Genomic DNA, 26146 nt, shown 5'->3' on the forward strand with positions numbered 1-26146 from the left:
AATCAATTAAAAACATTTAACCAGCACAGTAAATAGCCTTGTTGCCTTTAGCCACACCTGTGAGAATGACCAGCCTACCTGTACAACAATCATCTTTTTCTCTTGCTTGCGGTAAAATATGGCTTTCAAGTCAAACTCCGGGTTCCGTCCTTTCACCGTCTGTGATCTTACCTTCTGACCCTCACAGTGAATTGTCACATAGACAGAAGGATCTAGCAAAAAAAAAAAAAAAAAAAAGATCTAGCAAAAAAAAAAAAAAACATAAGAGTAAATATTGTTGTCAGTTACATATTTCTTTGTGACCACATTGTGGAGATTTTTCCCCTCACTTCCTGTCTCTGTGGCACCAGGTCAGACAGCAATAATGAGTCAAACATGGTCAAAAGTTCTAACCCTTCCCTACTCTGCCTTTTCTTTCGTCTGTACCCATTGGGGAGATCCCTCATCACTTCCTGTCTTGACAAAAAGGAACGTGGAGTGACAGAGATCCCCACAAGTTTAATGCAAGTAAAATAAATCAGAATTTTGCACGACAGAAGATCACAAGAGAAAGCCAACATCTTTGGGGGCTCTTCATCAGGGCTTAGATGCTGATAGTAAATAGAGAGTATACTGAGCATTAGATGATATAATAAAGGATGGGACTATGGTTATTTGGATCACTGGTCAGGCTGCCAAGCCCTAATTAGGGCAATACTGAGTCCCCTGAAACGCATTTGCTTTCTCTTGTGACCAGTGGTGGCTGGTGCTCAAAATGTTTTTTTTTTTTGGGGGGGGGGTGTTAAACAAACCTGGCCCCCCTCACTCGCACTAACCACACCCCCCCCCCACAAGGTGGTGCTGGATCTGGGGTAGGGCCCCTGGAAGAGGCTGTTGCTGCCCCTCCACCCTCTGCTCCTCGCTCCAGCTTGCAGAGGGAAGAGCCGGGCTGTTGCTTCTTCTCCTGGCAGAAAGTGGGTCCTGAGATCCAATTGGCCGGGAGTCCTTCCTGATTGGCTGGGAGGAGAAGCAGAGGGACATTAGCAAATATTAATTTGCTATTGTCACACAACTGGGTGGGCTCAGGGCACAGTGCTCTGCGCCCCGAGCCCACCCTTTTCTAAAGCCAATTAGAGCTTCAGGCTCTAATCATGTGCTTTAAAAGAAAAGAAAAACATTGAAATCCATGCGTCCGGTGCCCTGCATGTAGATTAGGGGCCGGGCGCATGGATCTGTGGGGCGGCCGCCACTGCTTGTGACTTTCTTGTGTGGTCGAAGTGACAGTAAACATAGCACATGTCTAATATAGTTAAAGGAACACTAAAGGTTCGTTTTTTATTAGATCAATTGATTGCTGTAAGCTAGAGCATTTAATTATCACTTACCTCGTTTTTTTCTTTTGACCTCCAAAATACAGTAATCCAGGTTTGAAAATGCCATTTCCTGTCACTCCTCTTCTTGCTTTCCACCAGCATCTGAGCCATTTTGCATGGTGGAAAGCAGAATGTGCTCACCCCCTCCCTATGACTACAGCCCTGCGTGAAGATGCTCTCTTATCCCTCACAGGCATGGAGGCTAAACCCAATGGGAACTGTAGTTCCCATTAGGCCATGATATAGCAAGAATGAATGTGCACCGCAAACCAGGAAGTCAGTGAGAATAATGATTCAGGAGTGCTGGAGGTGAATAAAACAGCTTGATTTCAACAGGTATCAAACTAGTTATAATGCAAAACATTACTTTTTACTTTATCAGCTACTGTCAGACTTTAATTTAAGAGGAAAATATTTTTGTCTTTACAACCCCTTTAAGGTAAATCTTTATTTCCCACAACAGAAAGCAGTGCCGGGACAAGGTTACTTAGAGCCCAGGGCGAACATGCCAAACTACGCCCCCCCCCCCCCCCCCAAGGTATATGAGCATTATGTGTCAGCAAAAATCCCCCCCACAACAAAATTGGGCACTAATCTGCATGATTACCCCTAAGTATAAATTTCCCCTCCTCCCAGTACAAATCTGCCCCCCTGCTTACATTTTCTTTTACTTTAACCCTTTCTATTTGTTCTGTTTACTATTAGCATTGAAAGTGAATCTCCCTAAAGGGGGCACGGACAGCAATAAAAACTGACAGGCGTTCTAATCCCTCTCCACGCCATCTAAAACTTAAAAAAAGAAAACGTTTTGCCTTTCGATATATTTTAATTGGTTTGGATGGTTGTGCATAACACAGCACTGACACCTACCACCGAGTAAAAGGTGTACTGCCCAGACACTTACCACTGCTACTTCCAGGTACTGACAGCCCAGACGCTGCGTGCACGGTAATGGAGGTGACCACCCGCGCAGAGCCAATGAAAAACAGGCAGGAGGGAGCGGGAACATCTTTATTCAGTTCTCTGTGAATGACAATCCAAATAGAACACCAAACGGCTTTATTAGTATGGGTAAAATGAAACTATAATGGATTTTAGACAATACTAATCTTTTTTTTTTTTTTATTACGATTTTTGATAGCTTTATGGTGCTTTGGTGGATAAGAAAGTAGTTTTGAATGTTGATGGGCCAACCTTTCCAATGTTTCACTTATCTGAATAGCTTATGGTGTTTACCTTGATTTTATGTTGTTTTTCTATTTCTAGCTCACTTAATATGTTTATGAAGATTTGATATGAATAAAGAATTAGAAATGTTTTTTTTTTTTTTTTTTCAGGTCTATGAGATCCCTGACACCTTCCCATGCATGGACGTGTACACAGGGTGTGCCAGGTGTGCCCAGGCACACCTAAATCACCCTGTGCAGCACAGGATCCCCCTACTGCCCTGACTCCCATATTTCCCCCTGCTGCACCTCCGGCTTCCCTCCTCCCCTCTCCCATCGGCTGTTGCTGCTGGGATGTTTTAGGAGTGGGGAAAGGGGCCAGTAATAATGTAATTTACCGGCCCCTTCCCTTATTGAATGAACATCGTGAGTGATCAGTAGTGTGTGTTTGAGCTTTGGGGTCCACACCCTAATGTAATAGGTTGTGCACACCTATGTTCCCATGCCAATGTCTGCCCAAGAGAGGGGGGGTGTTTAAATCCCCCCCCTACAGGTACGCAAATGAGGCCGAGTTCATGGATGCCGACAACATCCAGAATGGGCGGCAGGTACGGGCACAATCACCTACATTTACACAATGGCCTTTTTCTGGGTTTGGGGCATGCAAGCTCATGCCCCCTGTTGATAACACAGAACCCTGTACAGAGAACAGTGATCTTTCTGTTTATTCTCCCTGAAAAGCAGGGAGAAAAAGCAGCACACATTGGGGCAGATTCAGGTACCTGCGCGCCTAGTTACGGCGGCGCAGCGTATTGTATTAACGCTACGCCGACGCAACTTACAGGAGCAAGTGCAGTATTCACAAAGCACTTGCTCCGTAAGTTGCGGCAGTGTAGCGTAAATGGGTCCGGCGTAAGCACGCGTAATTCAAATGTGGAAGGGGGGCGTGTTTTATGCTAATGTGTGATGACCTGACGTGATTGAAGTGTTTTACGAACGGCGCATGCGCCGTCCGTGTACATATCCCAGTGTGCATTGCTCTCAAGTACGCCGCAACGACATATTGGTTTCGACGTGAACGTAAATTACGTCCAGCCATATTCGCGAACGGCTTGCGCAAACGACGCAAAAAATAAAAATATCGAAGCGGGAACGACGTCCATACTTAACATTGGCTGCGCCACCTAATAGCAGGAGCAACGTTACGCTGAAAAAGCCTTACGCAAACGACGTAAAAAACTACCGCCGGGCACACGTACGTTTGTGAATCGGCGTAACTAGGTAATTTGCATACTCTACGCCGAAAATGACGGGAGCGCCACCTAGCGGCCAGCGTGAGAATGCACCCTAAGATACGACGGCGTAAGAGACTTATGCCAGTCGTATCTTAGGCTAATGTCGGTGTATCTTGCTTTCTGAATACAGAAAGAAGATACGCCGACGCAGATTTGAATTTACGCGGCGTATCTATAGATACGCCGGCGTAAATTCTCTCTGAATCTAGCCCATTACATATTGTTATGCACACAATTAAAGTCATTGTAAAGTCTCATTTTTTTTTTTTATTAATTAACAAACATGTTATATTTACCTGCCCTGTGCAGTGGGTTTGAACAAGGCAGCACGGATCCTCCTCTTTTTGGGTGCCTCTTCGCTGCTCCTAGCTCCTCCCTCCTGTCGAGTGCCCCCAAAGCAAGCAGCTTGCTATGGGGACACCCGAGCCAAGCTGCAGCTCTGGGTGTCCATTCAGACACAGAGCTAAGGTCCGGCCCCACCCCCTCTCTCACCTGATTGGCTAACTGACTTTGATTGACAGCAGCGGGAGCCAATGGCGCCGCTGGTGTGTCTCAGCCAATCAGGGGTAGAGTCCCGGACAGCTGAGGGACTCGTGGACATTGCTGGATAGAGATGGGGCTCAGGTAAGTATTAGGGGAGCTGCTGCACACAGAAGGCTTTTTATCTTAATGCGTAGAATGTATTAAGCTAAAAAAAAAAATTCTGACTTTACAACCCCTTTAACCACTTGATTGCTACTAGATGTTAACCCCTTCCCAGCCAGTGTCAGTGTATAGTATTATCATTGATCACTGTATTAGTGTCACTAGTGAAGTCAGTGTCAGTGTATAGTATTATCATTGATCACTGTGACATGTGCACAACCAAAATTTTCGTATTTTTTGTTCCGTTTCGTCCCGTAGATTCGTAATTTCGTAAGACTCAAGTTTTCCTATTCGGACCCGTTCGTATTTCGTAAGACGCAAGTTTTCCTATTCTGACCCGTTCGTATTTCGTAAGACGCAAGTTTTTTTCTATTCGGACCCGTTCGTATTTCGTTAGACGCAAGTTTTCCTATTCGGACCCGTTCGTATTTCGTTAGACGCAAGTTTTCCTATTCGGCCCCGTTCGTATTTCGTTAGACGCAAGTTTTCTTATTCGGACCCGTTCTTATTTTCGTAACAGTTTTATTTTCGTTTATACTGAATGATTCGTAATTCAGTCTAATTTATTTTCGTTGATTCGAAATTCGTAATTTTGTTAGATAATAATTTTTGTTTAATGGATTCGTAATTTTGTACTTTCGTAAATACATAGCAACACGCGGCTAATCCATATTAAGATATACTTTCTCTTAAGCCCCGTACACACGGTCTGACTTTTTGCCAACAAACGTCAAAATGAGCGTTTTCCAAAAAATCCGACCAAGTGTACGCTCTATCGAACAAACTTTTTCGGGTTTCAAAAGTCTGGCCGACAAAAATCCACGGAAAAGTTTGTGTGAAGTCCGATCGTGTGTACGAGGCTTTACACTGTACAATGTGACTCAGCACAAAAGAGATAAGCTGATTGGCTAAGCTATTAAGTAATCACTCACTAACTACACTGCCCAGTGCCCATTCAAAAGAACGATACGAGTACACAAATTTACGAACAGACAAAGAAACGGATTTACAAAACACACAAATGAAAATACGACAAAGGATTTAAAATACGGAATGCAAATCATTCGTTATAGATGTCATTTTCGATCTCTTGCTTTTTCGGTGTTTCGTATTTTAGTAAGATTGTCCAATCATACGTTCGTATTTTCGCTTGTTCATTATTTTGCTTATTCGTAATTCTGTAATTTTCGTATTTTGGTTCTTTCAGCTTTTCGCATGTTCGAATTGATCCGAATGTACGAATACTAACAAATTCGTACGAAAATCCATTCGTTACGAACGGGAACGCACATGTCACTAGTGAAGTCAGTGTCAGTGTATAGTATTATCATTGATCACTGTATTAGTGTCACTAGCAACATCGCTGTCAGTTAGTGAGCCCGCCACACTATCATAGTCACACTATAAGTCGCTGATCTCTGCCATTACTGTATAGCATCTATAGCCCCGTAAATTACAGATTATATACCATAGTCTGTAGATACTATAACTTTCACACAAACTATTTAATTTACGCTTATTGGGCTTTTTTTTTTTACTGAAGCAGAATACATTTTGGCCTAAATTTATGAAATTTGATTATTTTTGGATATGTTTTATAACAAAATAGAAAATATCAGGCAGGGGGAGGGGGGGGCTTCAAAATTTTCGGTCTGAGGATAGTCCCTTCACTTGATAAGTGTAACGGTCTACAACCACTTTATTTGACATCATATGCAGAATAAAGGTCATATAGGATATAACAATAATATTGTTACATTGTATTTCTCAATGAAAGATCAGAACACTTTGGGCCAGATTCAAGAAGCAATTGCGCCTGTGTAAACATAGGTTACACAGCGCAATTGCTTACGGCGTAGCGAATGCTCCTGATTCAGGAACATCGCTACGCCGACTGCAGCCTAAAATCTGCGTGGCATAAGGCTCTTATGCCACGCAGATTTTAGGCTGCATTCTTGCGTTGGCCGCTAGGGGGCGCTCCCATTGTGATCTGTGTATAGTATGCAAATTGCATACTAACACCGATTCACAACGTTGCGCGAGCCCTGCATACGCAAATTACGTAGTTTGCGTACGTCGGGTTTTCGCGTAAGGTTACACATCCTAATAGCAGGCGCAGCCAATGCTATAGGACACCCACGTTCCCGCGTCGCAATATTTAAAATCTACGTCGTTTGCGTAAGTGAATCGTGAATGGCGCTGGACGCCATTCACGTTCACTTTGAAGCAAATGACGTCCTTGCGACGTCATTTGCCGCAATGCACGTCGGTAAAGTTTCCCGACAGAGCATGCGCTCTACGCTCGGCGCGGGAGCGCGCCTAATTTAAATGATTCCCGCCCCCGGCGGGATCATTTACATTGCGCGCGCTTACGCCGGGCAATTTTGCCGGCGCGCCCTCGCAATTTACTGCTCCGTGAATCAAGGGCAGCGCAAAATATTTGCAGGGGCGCAGGGCAAAATCGTTGCCCTGTGCCTCCGCAAATAAAGCGCAAATGTACCTGAATCTGGGCCTTTGTAATTTACACAGCAACAACAGTGCTGTGATACAGAGCAAGTTCCTTCTGTCATTTTGACAGCAGGGATTTGATGGCAATAGTGACAAGGGAGCAGCAAAGATGGTGTACACTACAGCATAAGTCTAAGGTGCTTAGCTAAAAAAAAAATTAGGGTATATGCCGCACCCCCAATGTCTTTAATGGTTTAAACCCCCCCCCCCCCCCTTTTAATACCGGAGATGGCTGGCCCGGTCTGTGTAAACTCGGAGAAGGAAGGCGCCGGTCTGTCTGGAGTGGAAAGTTGTGGGTAAGATGACGTAACGCCCTTTCTGTAGTTCTGTATGGAGTAGGACGCTTCGGGAGTTAATATAAGAAGAAGAGGAGGCTTTGCTAGCAGTACAGTGTAGGCGATATTTGCGGTTCACTTCAACCTAAAAATAGAAAATAAAAGGGAGGGGTACAAGAGATAAAAACAGGTCAACATGAGAGGGGAGAAACGGTTTTGGAACCATCGAGAGATACAAAATGTCACATACGACAAAAAAGATATTATGATACAGTACCTGGAGTGGCCTAGCCAGTCTCCAGACCTTAATCTAATAGAAAATATGTGGAGGGAGCTGAAGGTTCGAGTTACCAAATGTCAGCCTCGAAACCTTAATGACTTGGAGAGGATCTGGAAAGAGGAGTGAGACAAAATCCCTCCTGAGATGTGGGCAAGGTGGCCAACTACAAGAAACATCTGCCCTCTGATTGCCAACAAGGGTTTTGCCACCAAGTACCGAGTCATGTTTTGTGAAGGGGTCAAAATACTTATTCCACTCATTAAAATGTAAATCAATTTACAACTTTTTGGAAATGCGTTTTTCTGGATATTTTTGCTGTTATTTTGTCTCTCACTGTTAAAAATGGCTTCGTTGCTCTCAATCCATCCGCTCTAGCCAATCAACAGCCAGGCTGAGCGGCGAAGAGGATATCGGGACCGCGCGGGACTTTCAAAGGGGTAAGGTAAGTTTAACAGGGGGCTCGGGGGGGGGGGGCGTCAGCAGCAGATGTCTTTTCACCTTAATGCATAGATTGCATTAACCACTTAAGCCCCGGACCAATATGCAGCCTAAAGACCCAAGGGGTTTTTACAGTTCGGGACTGCGTCGCTTTAACAGACAATTGCGCGGTCGTGCGACGTGGCTCCCAAACAAAATTGGCGTCCTTTTTTCCCCACAAATAGAGCTTTCTTTTGGTGGTATTTGATCACATCTGCGGTTTTTAGTTTTTGCGCTATAAACAAAAATAGAGCGACAATTTTGAAAAAAAAGCAATATTTTTTACTTTTTGCTGTAATAAATATCCCCCAAAAACATATATAAAAACATTTTTTTTCCTCAGTTTAGGCCGATACGTATTCTTCTACCTATTTTTAGTAAAAAAAATCGCAATAAGCGTTTATCGATTGGTTTGCGCAAAATTTATAGTGTTTACAAAATAGGGGATAGTTTTATTGCATTTTTATTTTTTTTTATTTTTTTACTACTAATGGCGGCGATCAGCAATTTTTTTCGTGACTGCGACATTATGGCGGACACTTCGGACAATTTTGACACATTTTTGGGACCATTGTCATTTTCACAGCAAAAAATGCATTTAAATTGCATTGTTTATTGTGAAAATGACAGTTGCAGTTTGGGAGTTAACCACAGGGGGCGCTGTAGGAGTTAGGGTGCACCTAGTATGTGTTTACAACTGTTTGGGGGTGTGGCTGTAGGAATGACGTCATCGATCGTGTCTTCCCTATAAAGGGAATGACGCGATCGATGCGCCGCCATAGTGAAGGACGGGGAAGCCGTGTTTACACACGGCTCTCCTCGTTCTTCAGCTCCGGGGAGCGATCGCGACGGAGCGGCTATAAACAAATAGCCGCGCCGTGGTCCCGGATCGCTCCCCGAGCGGACCCGACCTCCGCATGTAGCGGGGGGGGTCCCGATCGGACCCCCCACCCGCTAATAGGCGAGGACGTACCTATACGCCCATGTGCCTGTACGTGCCATATTGTGGACGTATATGTACATGGGCTGGTCCTTAAGTGGTTAAGGTGACATTTTAAATTTTCCTTTACAACTCCTTTAAAATTGACCACACTAAGCATGAGAGCACAGTGTGGTGAGTTCTCTAGCTGTGCTGGGAACTCAGCCTGCTCTCCTCCAATGATCAGACTTGTCCTGACACCCCCTTCCCCCTGCACAGTCTTTCACTGGGAAGACCAGTGTCCTGCTGTTTCTCCTTTTCCAGCTCCTATGCAGCTGAGAACAGAGGGAATGTGATCACATATATAAAAAAAAAGGGGGGGGGTGGTATTTATAATATTTTTTTTATATCTATACACAAATGGTTTGCCTTTCATTTCTATTTTAATCTGAATGGGTTGTTTTACAAGTTGAGCTCTGATGGGGGGATACCTGCTGGGGGGGGGACTCTGATGGGGGACACCTGCCGGGGGGGGACTCTGATGGGGGACACCTGCCAGGGGGGGGGGACTCTGATGGGGACACTTGCCGGGGGGGGACTCTGATGGGGGACACCTGCCGGGGGGGGGGGACTCTGATGGGGGACACCTGCCGGGGGGGGGGGACTCTGATGGGGGACACCTGCCGGGGGGGGGGGGACTCTGATGGGGGACACCTGCCGGGGGGGGGGGACTCTGATGGGGGACACCTGCCGGGGGGGGGGGGACTCTGATGGGGACACTTGCCGGGGGGGGACTCTGATGGGGGACACCTGCCGGGGGGGGGGACTCTGATGGGGGACACCTGCCGGGGGGGGGGACTCTGATGGGGGACACCTGCCGGGGGGACTCTGATGGGGGACACTTGCCGGGGGGGGGGGGGGACTCTGATGGGGGCCACCTGCCGGGGGGGGGGACTCTGATGGGGGACACCTGCCGGGGGGAGGGACTCTGATGGGGGACACCTGCCGGGGGGAGGGACTCTGATGGGGGACACCTGCTGGGGGGGGGGCTCTGATGGGGGGGGACCTGCTGGGGGGGGGACTCTGATGGGGGACACCTGCTGGGGGATACCTGCTGGGGGGGACTCTGATGGGGGGGACCTGCTGGGGGGGACTCTGATGGGGGGACACCTGCTGGGGGGGGACTCTGATGGGGGACACCTGCTGGGGGGAGGGACTCTGATGGGGGACACCTGCTGGGGGGAGGGACTCTGATGGGGGACACCTGCTGGGGGGGGACACCTGCTGGGAAGGGCTCTGATGGGGGATACCTGCTGGGGGGAGGGACTCTGATGGGGGACACCTGCTGGGGGGGGACACCTGCTGGGAAGGGCTCTGATGGGGGACACCTGCTGGGGGGAGGGACTCTGATGGGGGACACCTGCTGGGGGGGGACACCTGCTGGGAAGGACTCTGATGGGGAGGGGACTCTGATGGGGGACACTAATGAAGACTTCTTGGGGGAGCATCTCTGTGTTTGAATCATAGCCATAGAAACATTTGTAAAGGGGAGGAGTTAGTAAGATGACCACGCCCATGTGGGGGCACCAGAAATATTTCTGCACCCAGGCGCCTGTGACCCTAGGATCGGCCCTGTATAAGGTTGTCCTTAGCAAATATAGAAGCTGGGTAGGGACAGGATACCTTGAAGACAAAGAACCCAATGGGCAGGTTGTCCCCTCCCCCGGTGCTGCGCTGAGTCCTGTGATCTTCCTGCTCCAATGAGATGAGGACAGAGTCATGGTCTAAGGTCACATCAAAGGAGAACTGCAGAGAAACAAAAGACATGTCAAATGGGTTAAACCCTAACTTCAGCCAATGATATTTAGTTTAGTTTAAGAAAATAGTAGAGGACAAATATGGTGTCCAACCTACAGAGGGCTGTCTTTAATATTGAATGGACCCTGGGCAAACAGTTGGGCTCCCCCCGAATCCACTTAACTATTTGTAGGCAGCGCAAACCTTGTTTTTAAAAATATATATATATATATCTTTTTTTAAATGTTTAATTTTTAATATTTTATTTTACCATTTAAAAAAAATAAGTACAATATAATGTAATGTAAAGGAACAATGCCCTGTGTCTCTCCCTGCAGCAGCTGAAAGGGAGGGAGAAAAAATGTGTTTCAGCTGCTGCAGAGAGCAGCGCAGGGCATCTTTCTGTAATTGCCCCTCTGCCCTGGTCACACCGATTCCTCTTGCTATTTGGGCCCCTGTGTTGCTGGGCCCCCTACAGGAGGGCTGGTGCCCCCCCCCCCCCCCCATTAGCGGCCCTGGGTGAAGTATCTGTTTACAGGCCCTGTTACTTTTCCCTGAGTGATGGTATCGCTTTAACCACTTCTGGCCCGGAAGGATTTACCCCCTGACCGGCCATTTTTTTGCCTTACGGCACTGCGTCGCTTTAACTGACAATTGCGCGGTCATGCAACGTTCTACACAAACAAAATCTATGTCCTTTTTTTTCTTTTTCTTTTTTCCTTTTTTTTTCTTTTTTTCTTTTGGTGTTTTTTGATCACCTGTGCAGTTTTTATGTTTTGCGCTCTAAACATAAAAAGAGCGAAAAACAATACATTTTCCTTTAATAAATATCCAAAAACAAAAATTTTAAAAAACAAAAATGTCTTCATCAGTTTAGGCCAATATGTATTCTTCTACATATTTTTGGTTAAAAAAAAAAATCGCAATAAGTGTATATTCATTGGTTTGCGCAAAAGTTATAGGGCCAGATCCACGAAGCAGTTACGCTAAAACTTCATTTACGTTGGGTCAAGACGTATTAACATAAAACACGGCCACAACTTAGCCATTTGAATTGCGCGCCCTTATGCCGACACATTTACACTACGCCGCCGTAACTTACGGCGCAAATTCTTTGTGGATACGGGAAATACGCTGTAAGTTACGGCGCCGTAGTGTATCCGAGATATGCTACGCCGGACGTAAAAAAGCGCCGCACTACGTGGATCTGGCCCATAGTGTCTACAAAATAGGGGATAAATTTAAGGCATTTTTATTTGATTTTTTTTACTAGTAATGTCGATTTTTAGCAGGAATGCGACATTGTGGCGGACAGATTGGACACTTTTGACACTTTTTTGGGACCATTGACATCTATACAGCGATCAGAGCTAAAAATAGCCACTGATCATTGTATAAATGTTACTGGCAGGGAAGGGGTTTACACTAGGGGGGCGATCAAGGGGTTAAGTGTTCCCTAGGGAGGTGTTTCTAACTGTGGGGGGAGGGGACTGACATGGAGTAGAGAGAGATTGCCGTTTCTGATCACTAGGAACAGCAGATCTCTCTGTACTTCCCTGACAGAACCAGGATCTGTCTGTTTACACTGACATATTCCCGTCCTGGCTCTCCGAGGAGCGAACACGGATCGCCGGTGGACATAACGACCGCAAGCATTGGCTCCGGAGGCGCGCCCCCTATAGCTCGTAAAGTAGCCAACGTACACCTACGGTGGTTTGCGCAGCAGTGCCAAGTTGTACCTGTAGTTCCTCTTGTTCTTGGTTTTGTCTCTGCATCTTCAGTCTCCTCCTGTCCCCATCTGTCAGCCCACCACATGCATTGCTTAAGTATTCATGGCTCTGTTGGGGATCATTTTCTGCATCTTCTGCTGACTTTTATCCCCACCCACCACCTCTAGCACTTCCCTAGACTATATTTTACAGGTCTAATAGGGAGTGGGTGGGCCGGTGGGCGGAGACATAAGATGCCGAAAATGCCGCGACTCAAACTGGACAGAGCTAACAATACAAAAGAAATAAAAAATGATGGGCGGGCTGACAGACTGGGACAAATGCAGACAGAAGATACCAGAACTCAACCCGGAGCGATGGTAAGCAGCCTTGGAGGTGGTGGGCGGGGAGGGAGTCCCGGGCCTTGACGTCACTGGTTGCCAAACGCTAGGCGGCTATAGCAACCAGTGATTAGGAGTAGTACAGTCAGGTGGAGGTTGAGGCAGAGCCAGGATGCCTGACCCATGAATTTCAGAATGTTCCCAGTGTCAGTTTCATTCCGGGACACTGTATTGTCCCGGAATGGAGGTGCCTGGGAACAGGGACAGACAGGTCAATTACGGGATAATCCCGGGCAATCCGGGACACATGGGCACCCTAGTGCCAACCTGCTGAAGTATAATGATGGTGGCTGGCTGGCAAGAGGTTAAACAATTTAGAAACATGGGGCTCCTTCGTGATGACAGCTCTGTACCTGAGGGTTGTGTAGGTAGGTGGCCTTGTTGTTGGGACAGCCACCACTCCGGTCCTTCAAAGGATCAGGATTTTGCTTCCAGGCAGAGAAGACGGACTCCTCGTTCCACGTCTTGTGTGTGCTCAGGAAGTGGGTGTTCACCCTCCGACACAGCGTGAGATCAGTGAAGTGTGTGCAGAAATCCTCCCAGCTCATCCTACAGGGGGAAATATACAATATAACCTCCAACCAACTTCAATGGAATAAAAGAAAAAAAATCCAACCAACTTACAGGACCCAGTCTATGCAATATTCTAGTAAGTTTTATATAATAATAAATAATAATAATAAGTTTTATATATTAATTTATGGTCAGTACTCCTTTTTAATATTTATTTTTAACCAATGAAATATGATTATCCTACTTTTGTAAGAAGGTGCAGTAAGCTAGTCTGCCACTAGGCAGCTCTGCTTCAGAATAGTGTCTGATTACAGAAAGCAGTGGGCCAGATTCAGGTAGGGGCGCGTAAAACTGCGGCGGCGTAACGTATGACATTTACGTTACGCGGCCGGCAAGTTTTACAGGCAAGTGCTTGATTCACAAAGCACTTGCCTTTAAAGTTGCGGCTGCGTATCGTAAAAGGGGACGGCGTAAGCGCGCGTAATTCAAATGATCCCGTAGGGGGCGTGGATCATTTAAATTAGGCGCGCTCCCGCCAAACGTACTGCGCATGCGCCGTCCCTAAAATCTCCCGACGGGCATTGCGGTAATTGACGTCGCAAGGACGTCATTGGTATCGACGTGAACGTAAATGGCGTCCAGCGGCATTCACGGAAGACTTACGCAAACGACGTAAAATTTTGAAATCGCGACGCGGGAACGACGTCCATACTTAACATAGGCTGCGCCTCCTAATAGCAGGAGCAGCCTTACGGCGAAAACGACGTACGCAAACGAGCGCCGGCCGCACGTACGTTTGTGAATCGGCGTAAGTATGCAATTTGCATACTCTACGCTGACAACTACGGGTGCGCCACCTAGCGGCCAGCGTCAGAATGCACCCTAAGATACGACGGCATAAGAGACTTATGCCAGTCGTATCTTAGGCTACAGTCGGCGTATCAAGCTTTCTGAATACAGAAAGTAGATATGCCGGCGCTACTTAGCAATTACGCTGCGTAACTATGGATACGCAGGCGGAATTGCTCTCTGAATCTACCCCAGTGTCATCAGGTGCTAGGCCCCTCTTTAGTTAGAGCCAGGGCTGCTGTTAGAAATCACGGGCCCCCCCTCGCTGAATATATCAAAACAGTATGTTCACTAAAATTATTAGCAGACACAAACATAACAAAGAATCTGTGTGAATTAGACCTTTTTTCATTTTTGTACATTAAAAATAAGGACAAGGAAGCCTGCAGCACCGAAGGGGGGGGGGGGTGTCACAGTGACAGGGGGGCACACGGGGGGTGGGGTCAGAAGCAGGCTAAACAGGGAGGGGTTTGATCGATGTGGGGGGGGGAGCAATTACAGAAATGATGTCCTGTGTCTGTGTCTCTTCCTTCAGCAGCTGAAAGCCGGTAGGAGGAGGGGGAGGAACTGTCTTTAAGCTGCTGCAGAGAGCCACACACGGTATCCTTCACACAACTGCCTCTCCACCCAACCGCACCAATCCCCCCTGCTGGAGGGCCCCCCTTTGAGCCCAGGCCCCCTACAGGAGGACTGGTGGTCCCCCCCATCAGTGGCCCTGGATAAAGCCCTCCCTTATTGATGTCATGGGTGAGTCGGTGCCCATATATAAGCCATGTTGGGAGGAGCCCCAGTGCAGTTGGGGCATGGGAGCCAGAGACCCCACCATCAAGCAGATGTAGCCATAAAATGGAGGCTCTAGAGTCTAGACAGAGCTGGAGGCCGGAGAGAGGCAGACCTGCACCCAGAAGAGCTGACTGTGGACTTCCTGACCCTTATGGAGGTGGGAGCTAGGGCGGGTTGCAAAAAGGCCCTTTAGGCCAGGCCAAGAGTTCTCTGGAGTGTCCCGGGAGAGTTGTACCCATGGAAGAGGTGACTGAAGAGATCCCACCTTAGTGGAGCATCAATGTCCCCAAGTGGAGAGAGACTGTTTAAAGTGGTAGTAATCTCTCAAAGTTTATTTTTACCTACAGGTATGCTTATAATAAAGCTTACCTGTAGGTAAAGGTAATGGGCCATATTCTCAAACAAGTTACGCCGGTGTATCTACTGATACACGGGCCTAAATCGAATTTCCCACCGGCGTATCGTTATTTTGTATTCACAAAACAAGATACGCCGGATTTAGGCTAGGATTCGACTAGTGTAAGTCACTTACACTGGCCGCCAGGTGGCGTTTACGTTCAGGTCTCATTTGTTTATGCAAATGAGCCTGATACGCCGATTCCCGAACGAAATTGCGTTGTGTAACCGTCGCTAACGTCGTTTGCGTAAGCGTAAGGTTACCCCTGCTATATGAGAGGTAACCTTACGCCAGTCCCATGTATGCCATGTTAAGTATGGTGTCGGGTCCGCGTCGTCTTTTCCTGTCGGGTACGTCGTTTTACTAAGGCCTCGTACAGACGAGCAAACATGTACGATGAAAACGGTCCGCCGGACCGTTTTCAGCGTACATGTCTGCCCGGAGATTTCTGTATGATGGCTGTACTCACCATCATACAGAAATCCATGCGTACTCGATACGCGGCGACGAGGCCGTGCCGTCGCCGCGACGATGACGCGGCGACGTGCGCGGCCCTGGCAGTTTAATGCTTCCACGCATGCGTCAAAGTCATTCGACGCATGCGAGGGATGGCGGCCGCTCGGACATGTACGGTAGGTCTGTACAGACGACCGAACATGTCCGACGGACAGGATTCCAGCGGGCATGTTTCTAAACATGTTTAGAAATATTTGCCCGCTCAAAAAAGGCCCGGCGGGCAAATGTACGGTGGAATCCTGTCCGCTCGGCTGTACAGACGACCGAACATGTCTGCTGAAACTGGTCCGCGGACCAGTTTCAGCAGACATGTTCGGTCGTCTGTATGGGGCCTAAGTCGTTCTTGAATACAACTTTACGTCAATGACGCACACGTCGGCGTCATTGACGTTTTCCGCCGAGAACTGGAGCATGCGCACTGGGCTATTTTTAGCCCGGCGCATGCGCAGTTAGATCGAAACGGGGGCGCGCTTAATTTAAATACAAGCCGCCCCCTTGGAATTACGCGGGGATACGCCGGGCCAATTACACTACGCCGCCCCAAACTACGGAGCAAGTGTTTGGGGAATACAGCACTTGCTCCTGTAAGTTGGGGCGGCGTAGTGTAAATGGCTTACGCTACCGCCGCGGGAAAACTACGAGAATCTGGCCCAATATCTCCTATTGCACCACTTAGGAGATATTTAAGCAACCAGTGACATCATTGGCGCATGCGCTCTGAAGGAATGGCCATTCTTCAGAGCCCTGTCCCGCAGCCAAGGCACAAGTGATGTCATCGCGGCTCAGCAATTCAAGCAGCTGCAGCACATGAACTTGTAAGGAAGATCGGTGAAGATGGAAGACTCTGCAGAAGTGACAACATGCCACTGGAGGGCTCAGTTTCAAGGTAAGTCTTTAATAATGTGCTTGTATACAATGCATACTAGCACATTATGCCTTTACCTTGCAGGGTATGTTTTTTTTCCTGTTTCAGTGATATTTATTTGGATTTAACAATCAGAATGTAATATGTTTGGCCAGATAGATAGGGTGAGAATATTTTGTTATTAATATTTACCAAAATTCTCCGTCGTCATCTACCGTGACCCCCATTTTCTTTCTCTCCCTTTGGCTCACTTTCTTCCATTCTTCTGATCTACACAAACAGATATTGGTCACTAATGGTTCTTAATATACATTTCTTTTTTATTTCCTTCAATACTATAATTTCTAGTCTAAAGAAAGGAAAAAAAATCTCCTTATTTCAGAGTTGGGATGGAAGTGATTGCAAAGTGGACCTAAAGTCAAAACATGTTTCTTGGGTTAGTTGGGTTGAAGGACCAGATCTGTGTGAGCCAAAGGCTCTGCATGGTTACCTCTGTGTGATCAGTCAATCAGGGCCTCATCCAGGGCCGTTTGAAGGAATTAGGGGGCCCCAAGCAAAATGGACATGGAGGCCCCCCCCAGTGTGCCCATCAATTGTCGCTACTGTACCCCATCAGATGCTGCCAGTGTGCCCATCAATTGCCGCTACTGTGCCCCATCAGATGCTGCCAGTGTGCCCATCAATTGTCGCTACTGTGCCCCAATCAAATGCTGTCAGTGTGCCCATCAATTGTCGCTACTGTGCCCCATCAAATGCTGTCAGTGTGCCCATCAATTGTCGCTACTGTGCCCCATCGAATTCTGCCAGTGTGCCCATCAATTGTCGCTACTGTGCCCCATCAAATGCTGCCAGTGTGTCCATCAATTGTCGCTACTGTGCCCCATAAAATGCTGCCAGTGTGCCCATCAATTGTCGCTACTGTGCCCCATCAAATGCTGCCAGTGTGCCCATCAATTGTCGCTACTGTGCCCCATCAGATGCTGCCAGTGTGCCCATCAATTGTCGCTACTGTGCCCCATGAAATGCTGCCAGTGTGCCCATCAATTATCGCTACTGTACCCCATCAAATGCTGCCAGTGTGCCCATCATTTGTCGCTACTGTGCCCCATCAAATGCTGCCAGTGTGCCCATCAATTGTCGCTACTGTGCCCCATGAAATGCTGCCAGTGTGCCCATCAATTGTCGCTACTGTGCCCCATGAAATGCTGCCAGTGTGCCCATCAATTGTCGCTACTGTGCCCCATGAAATGCTGCCAGTGTGCCTATCAATTGTCGCTACTGTACCCCATCAAATGCTGCCAGTGTGCCCATCATTTGTCGCTACTGTGCCCCATCAAATGCTGCTAGTGTGCCCATCAATTGTCGCTACTGTGCCCCATCAAATGCTGCCAGTGTGCCCATCAATTGTCGCTACTGTGCCCCATCAAATGCTGCCAGTGTGCCCATCAATTGTCGCTACTGTGCCCCATCAAATGCTGCCAGTGTGCCCATCAATTGCCGCTACTGTTTTTCATTTGCTTTGCTCACCTTTTTCTCTGCCTGGACTCTCTGTCACTCAGTCAGTCTGGTCTGGTGGGACAAACTTCAGCGCCGGTCTTCTCTCCCTGGTTCCCTGGTCCAGGCAGGCAGTCGGCCGGGCCGTTCGGAGAAGGAGGAGCCTGGAGGAGGTCGCGTCGGAGGTTTGCGGCCCTGGGCTGCAGCGGAGATCCTCTGGAAGGGAACAGCTGGCTCTAAGGCACTGGTCTGGCATGGCAGAATGCCGCCGCCGCCCACCGCACTGACTGGACTGGAGGTCGGAGGGAGGACTCAGAGTCAGCGGTGAGTGCTGCTGCTCTCTGCTGCTGCTGCACACTGAGTGAGAACTCAGTGTGCACTTCCTGTCAGTCCGGCCGTGAACAGGACACTGAATCTCCTGTACCGTGCGGTACTCGGCCTGACTGACAGGAGCTTGGCCACGCTACAGCCTGGAAAGGGGAAGTTGGGGGCCCCAGGCCAGCTCAGGGCCCCAAGCAATTGTTTGCTTTGCCTGTCCTGTAGCGACGGGCCTGGCCTCATCGTAGAACTCACCCGTTTGCTTTGGCTAAAAAACATACGCGGAAGTGAGACTTAAAGGGTCACTAAAGGAAATGTTTTAGCTAAATAGCTTCCTTTACCTTACTGCAGTCCTGGTTTCATGTCCTCATTGTTCGTTTTTGCTCTGATGTTGCTGTAATTCCTCTCTGTTCTGGACACTTCCTGGTTGTCTGTTTCCTGATCACCACAGTACTGGGAGATTTCTCACTGTGGTGACTAATCAAGGAGGTGTGATTACTGTGTGTCATTACCAATCCAGTTTTGTTTAACAAAGCATCACTGCCCTCTATTGGCTCTTTGTCTCTGTACATCAGAGAACCAGGAAACAACAGAAAAAACGAAACTAAACTGCAGGTACATTATATGATTGTTTTTTATCTATTTTTAATCATTTTAAAAGGAATCAGTTAACGATTATGTCTCTATACCTTGTAAACAGTCATTTCAGCAAAAAAATGTTTCCTTTAGTGACCCTTTAAGTGAATCTAGGGGTGACCCTATCCAGGAAAGAGATAAGAAGTTTTGTGGCCAACATTTATTGGCAGCTGCAAGGGGGGACCAGAAGACGTCAATATAATGTTTGACTTTGGATTCGTTAATAGCTTCTGTTATAGAAAGGTGATGCTCTCTCTCACAATATTTTGCCTGTCCTTACCCATCGCTCCAGGCCCCATTCCATTCTCCGCTTCCCCAAGGATTGCGCAGGCGGACGAGGCGCAGTTTGTGGGTCCGAAAAAGGGACAAGAGCCCCGAGTGAAGGGCGATGCTTCGGACTGCGGTAACACTGTAGGCATGGCCTGTGACCAGGCCGCTAGAGAGGACCTCCTCCATAGACTGATTTGCTGACGGCTGTGGAGGAAAAACAAGGGTTGGCATTTATTATATACCATTTAGTGTTGGGGTTAAGGGCTAGGTCAGTAATAGGGTTACAGGATAGATTAAGATTAGGATTAAAGGAAGGGTCAGGGTCAGTGTTACGGGAAGGGTCAGTGTTAGGATTACGGGAAGGGTCAGTGTTAGGATTATGGGAAGGGTCAGTGTTAGGATTACGGGAAGGGTCAGTGTTAGGATTATGGGAAGGGTTAGGGTTAGCATTACGGGAAGGGTCAGTGTTAGGATTACGGGAAGGGTCAGTGTTAGGATTACGGGAAGGGTCAGTGTTAGGATTACGGGAAGGGTCAGTGTTAGGATTACGGGAAGGGTCAGTGTTAGGATTACGGGAAGGGTCAGTGTTAGGATTACGGGAAGGGTCAGTGTTAGGATTACGGGAAGGGTCAGTGTTAGGATTAGGCTGGGTTCACACTACAATTTTCCCGTCCGTCAGCCGCATACGTTTTCAGTATTGAAAACGTACGGGCCCGTACGGGAAAACGCATACATAGACAATGCATTGCAAATCGTATGCACTCAGATGCATCCGGGTACGTACGATTTGCTGGCAAAACGTTTTTTAAACGTACGCAAAACCGTGTTCAACCACGGTTTTGCGCCCGTTTTTGAAACAGTATGGCAAACGCATACGTTTTTTTTTAACATTAATGTCAATGGAAAACGCACATATGTGCGGTTCCATACGTTTACGTCCGTTTCAGCCGCATAAGTTTTTTCATATAAATCGTATGCGGCTGACGGACGGGAAAATCGTAGTGTGAACCCAGCCTTACGGGAAGGGTCAGTGTTAGGATTACGGGAAAGGTCAGTGTTAGGATTACGGGAAGGGTTAGTGTCAGTGTTAAGATTACGGGAAGGGTTAGGGTCAGTGTTAGGATTACGGGAAGGGCTAGGGTTAGCATTAGGATTACAGGAAGGGTTAGGATTACAGGAATGGTCAGTGTTAGGATTACAAGAAGGGCTAGGGTTAGCATTAGGATTACAGGAAGGGTCAGGAATAGCATTAGGATTACAGGAAGGATTAGGGTCAGTGTTAGGGTTACGGGAAGGGTTAGGGTCAGTGTTAGGGTTACGGGGAAGGTTTGTGTTGGGCCTACAGGAAGGGTTAGTGTTATAGATATAAGAGGTTAATGTTAGGTTTACAGAGAGGTTTCGTTGTGGAGGTTTCACACCAGTGCGTAGTGCAAGATCGCATGCGATTCGCACCACACTGCAGTGAAAATCACATGCATTGTCCGTGTGATGCGATTTCAGCCATACACATTGTATGGCTGAATTTGCATTACATTCAGGCCAAATTCACACAGAACCCTTTTTCTGATCTGCACAAGAAACGGCAATTCACACCCATGCAAACCGATTCATGTCCGAACTGTCAGTACGCAGTGCAATATGCAAGCTGAAATGGGGGTGTCATTAACATTGTATTGACACTCCCAGCACCTCAGATATGGCAGTGTGAACTGCCTGCGAGTCCAGTGCGATTCGGGAACCTGCAGTGGATTTGAGGTGTTCCCGCATGGCACAAGTGCGAACCAGGACTAAGCTGGCCATACACAATACAATATGATTGTACAACCTCTTTAGGTTTACCAAAACGAACCAAGTAAAGCTGCCCATAGGCTGTTTGAGGCTGGGTTCACACTATAACGAATTGGTAAGGGGGACTCTGTGACGGGAGGGCCCGTGGAACCCAGAATCCCTTGGAAAGGTTGGGAAACCCTTGTTTCAGCTCCCCATGCACCTCTTATGTCTAAGTCACCCTGTGCCATCCTGGCACAGGGTGACTGAGAAAATATGTCTTGGATTACTTAAAATGGTATAGTAATATTTATCCACAATATCTCCCAGGATATATGTAAAGACTATTCTTAGTTTGTTTAATTCTGAACAATACATGATCACTGAAAGAGCTGATCACATTGACCCCCGGAGACGGACTGTCTGGTCACCTGGGCTGCCTTAAGTGCTGTGTTAATTAACATGCTAATTATATAGTTGTCTACCAAGTTGTTGCCAGAGGGGAGGGAAGAGTATCCAGGAACCAGCCCTACCTCGTTATCTAACCCCTTGTGTTAAAAAGTGTATAAAAATACTTGTATTCTGCTTCTAATAAACAGTCCAGCAATCAAGCAAGTATCGTCTTGTTTGTTGTTGTTAGCGGTTGGAATATCTGATATCTATATTCAGACTGGAAGGAAGTGGTATATGACAAAACCACTGAAGCGGAGTGTGGGACGTTTCGTTACAGGATCCCCGCATCCAATTCGCACTAGCAGGAGATTGTGACCCCTATGGAGCCGGTTCACATATCGCAGAAGCGGCTCCGGTGCGAATTTGAACAGGAGCCCTGTGCGTCTTTTGGTCCATTTCAGGTCCAAATTCAGCCCAAAATTCGGGCTAAAATCGAACCTGAAATGGTGAACGAGGACGCACAGGACACCTGCTGGCAGACGCATCGGCATGCAGTGTGAACCAAGCCTTAAAGTTGGCAGGTTCAGCAGGGGTTGGCAGAATTTTAATCAGCATGTGGAGGTCCTTGCTTGACAAAAGTCAAACATTTGATTGGCTTTCATCTAAAGGGCCACACTAGTAAACTTTTGGTGTTCAGTGGCTCCATCAACCTCGTCTGTGTGGAGATCCATGATGACCATGTGGAAATCTGATCTTCTTACCCTAATAGAGCTGCATATGAGTGATGCTCTGGAATGGGCCTTCATCAGAGCCTTAAATAGCTTCTTCTTTGCCTCATCTGATCTGAATTTTTCCTCCAAGATGTCCATGGGCTCAGAAACACCTCCAGTGAAATCAATCAGAGCTTCGGCTGTGCTCCCTCCGTCCAGAGCTTCATAACTTCCAATCAGTCTGGAAGAGAACATTGAAGACTAGTCAAAATTTTCTAATGAATTGACCATTGAAAATTAATGAGATATACAGAGCTACTTCAGACTCTGGAAGGATCCTTACCGTATTGTCAGGATCCACTCAGCTGTCTTATTGACAGCTAACTCAGGCTCTCAGTATGCATCTGAGAGCCGAAGCAAGCTGTGCCACACTAGAGGGACAGAGAAGAGAGCGGTGACTGACAGCAAACTGGGAACTGAGCGATCAGCAGTCATATGATCACTCAGTTCTTGGGCTTAGAGCCAGCGGGGACAGCATTACACAGATGCTGCAGCAGGGAGGCGAGTATGTTTATTTTAATTTTTTTCTTATAAACCCCAATTTTCTCCTTTAACAGCAACAACCAATAAAAAAGGAAAAACGATTTGTAAAGATAGACAAACACAACAGGACGTCAAGGCTGAGATAGGAAGGACCTTACTTGGCATAAGCTTTCTCAAGCAGTGAACACCAGAATGCATCAGACTTGCGACCAGGTCTGCAAAAAATTAACTCTCCGCCAGATGTCGGCAATCGGTCATCGATCACGACTTCTACCCAACGTCCGAAACGCCAGAATCGGAACCTGAAGATCCCGCAGTGAGGGGCACCTCCAGGGCTGGGCCATTCCTGCTCCTTGGGGGAAGGTATGACCTGGAGAAGAAGGTAGATGTAGACTTAAAGGCACTCTTTAGTGGCCTTGTGCTTCGAGACATTGGCCAAAGGAGAATTTTATTACAATCAGACCAAGTACTTACCTTCTTCCATATCGAAGGGTCTTTGGCTAAACAAGATGCTGCTGCCACAAACCAGCAATTACCCAGACTGCCTTGCTGCAGGTCATTTGGACTGATGCCGCTGGCGGAAAACAGGCTGGGTGCTCTCACCAGATCCTGCAACAAAGCCAGCAAATTATTTTGTCAGTTACCTCAGTCAGTTGTAGTTATATATAGTGAATTAGATAATAATCAATCTATAATACATATAAACTTGAAAGCAAAAATTATAAAAAAAAAAAAAAAACATACAAAGATGCAGTGTTTAGCCTGCAATAAAATGCATGAGCCTTGGCACTGAGGTATGACGACGTCATCACGACGAAACGTACGCCAAGGCGCTCCTGGTCACGTTAATCTGCTCAGCCACTTCCGGTTTCAGCACTCTGAGGCGGTGGAACACACGATACATCCACGCTATTGAGACCTAGTGCAGCGAACACTCCACAGCAGATCTGGCTTTTATCTTGCTTCATACCTCAGTGCCAAGGCTCAGGCACTTTTAACAGAAAGCGGCCATTTAGCCTGTGTTTTATATGTAAATATTTTATTAAATCGCAGTAATCACACTATGGTCCGTTTTTTTCTTCAATTTCTCCTGACAATCATTTTGGTGGAGTCCATTTCTTTGGCTTTTCCCTCTAGGTACCAGTACAGACCTTTACGGATAAAACTGTACCAAAGCCCCACATGACTTTTCTATAAAAAAAGAGATCATGGTGGTCCGGTAAGTAGGCACTAACCTTCATTTTACCAGTGGTGACGGTGTAAAGCATCAAGGATTTTAATTTATGCTTGGACTATTGTTTACTGATGGTCGATTATTGCTGCACATTGGACTTATATTTGCACATCTTTTTGTTAAATCGGTGTGATAGTATAAAGCACATGCATTTTATTGCAGGTTCTCTTTTTATCATACCTCAGTCAGTTAAAGGGACACTAAAGTAAATAAAAAAATAAAAATAACAAACATGTTATACTTACCTCCACTGTGCGGCTCGTTTTGCACACGTTTTTCAAAATGAAAAAAAAAAGTTTTGTCTATAGTTATACACTTCCCTACCGCTGTATTGTCATATGACGGCCGCAGGAACCCTTCGTCCCTCCAGGCGGCCTTCATGCGACGTCCTGGGATTCCTTGCAGAGCACTCGCTGCATCACTGGGGACCTGATGTGCATGCCCGGCAGCCACGATGTCCGCCCGGCACCCGCGATTGCTCGCCACAGAGCAGGGACATGGATCTGTGTGTGTAAACGTCCTGGCAGGGAGAAGAGACCGATCCGTGTGTTCCCATTACAAAGGAACACCGATCGGTCTCCTCCCCTTGTGAGTCCCCTCCCCCTACAGTTAGAATCACTCCCTAGGACACACACTTAACCCCTTGATCGCCCCCTCGTGTTAACCCCTTCCCTGCCAGTCACATTTATACAGCAATCAAAGCATTTTTATAGCACTGATCGCTGAATAAATGTGAATGGTCCCAAAATAGTGTCAAAAGTGTCTGATATGTCCGCCGCAATGTCACAGTCGCGATAAAAATCGCCGCCATTACTAGTAAAAAAATATAAAAATGCTATAATTCTATCCCCTATTTTGTGGAGGTTTTAACTTTTGCGCAAACCAATCAACATACACTAATTGGGATTTTTTTTAATAAAAAAATATGTAGAATACATATTGGCCTAAACTGAGACAGAAATTAGTTCTCTTACATTTTTTTTTGATATTTATTATAACAAAAAGTAAAAAATATTGTTTGTTTTTCGAAATTGTCTTTTTTTTTTTTTTTCGTTTATAGCGCAAAAAATAAAAACCGAAGAGGTGATCAAATACCACCAAAAGAAAGCTCTATTTGTGGGGAAAAAAGAACGTCAATTTTATTTGGGAGCCACGTCACACGACCGCGCAATTGTCAGTTAAAGCGACGCAGTGCCAAATCGCAAAAAGTGCTCTGGTCTTTGGCCAGCCAAATGGTCCGGGGCTGAAGTGGTTAAAAATCCAGTAACCTATCCAGCATAGTAGTTAGATTGTAGACAAAGTGTATATGTTTACCTGAGGTCGCTTCCACTCCACCACCCTGGGGGGACTCTGGCTGTAATACAGGGACTGGTCATTTGCTGGAAAGTTGGGATCCTCAAAAACACAGCTTTGGCGACAACACAGGTTTTTAAGCCGGTCATAATGCTGGTCCTGGTAATGAATAACCATGGTGCTGTGTGCTCACCGACTCAGGGTTGTAAGAAATGTCTGACAAATCTCTGTGGAAGCAACTTGTTGTGTTGCAATCAGTCTGTAGCTCCTTTTATTATCATCAGGGGCTTCACTGTCCCTCTTCATCCAACCATTAATGCCATGAATTAATTCCAGAGTTTGTAAAGCCAAGCTGGTCCTAGGAATCAGAGCATATCCATAGCAGATCCAGTGTGGAAGATTCAAGCTTCTTCTCAGTATCAGTCACAGGGGTGTTATCGGGTGTGGTGCACAAGAGAACCAGCCAAGCCTGTTTTCATGAAAAGACAGCAACACCCAACAAAGCATAAAATAGGGACAGCAACTTATAGAGGGTAACAAGAAATGATTCCGTAAGGACACACAGAGATATGATGTTAGTAAAAAGTTAGAGGAGACGGGCGATACCAGGACAAAGCAGGAGTGTAGAGGTACCAAGACAGGAGGGGAGCAGAGGACAGGTGATGCCAGGACAAAGCAGGAGGAGCGTAGAGGTACCAAGACAGGAGGGGAACAGAGGACAGGCGATGCCAGGACCCAAGA

At 47.0% G+C, this 26146-nt stretch overlaps 1 protein-coding gene across 1 annotated transcript in view; it reads right to left on the reverse strand.

Moving 5' to 3' along the window:
- Window positions 1-25859, reverse strand: part of LOC120933490 (calpain-5-like) — a 36142-nt gene extending 10283 nt beyond the window's left edge. Inside the window, exons 1-11 of the mRNA XM_040346723.1 lie at window positions 25427-25859; window positions 23353-23487; window positions 23037-23248; window positions 22387-22576; window positions 19476-19669; window positions 16940-17017; window positions 13178-13373; window positions 10601-10723; window positions 7190-7386; window positions 2257-2375; window positions 79-212 (exon numbers count right to left, since the gene is read on the reverse strand). Of these exons, the coding sequence (XP_040202657.1) occupies window positions 79-212; window positions 2257-2375; window positions 7190-7386; window positions 10601-10723; window positions 13178-13373; window positions 16940-17017; window positions 19476-19669; window positions 22387-22576; window positions 23037-23248; window positions 23353-23487; window positions 25427-25582 (1734 nt within the window). The 5' untranslated portion in view covers window positions 25583-25859. The remainder of the gene's footprint in view (window positions 1-78; window positions 213-2256; window positions 2376-7189; window positions 7387-10600; window positions 10724-13177; window positions 13374-16939; window positions 17018-19475; window positions 19670-22386; window positions 22577-23036; window positions 23249-23352; window positions 23488-25426) is intronic.
- Window positions 25860-26146: the final 287 nt, after the last annotated feature.

This window comes from Rana temporaria, chromosome 3, assembly GCF_905171775.1.
Source record: "Rana temporaria chromosome 3, aRanTem1.1, whole genome shotgun sequence".
Classification (NCBI taxonomy): Eukaryota; Metazoa; Chordata; class Amphibia; order Anura; family Ranidae; genus Rana; species Rana temporaria.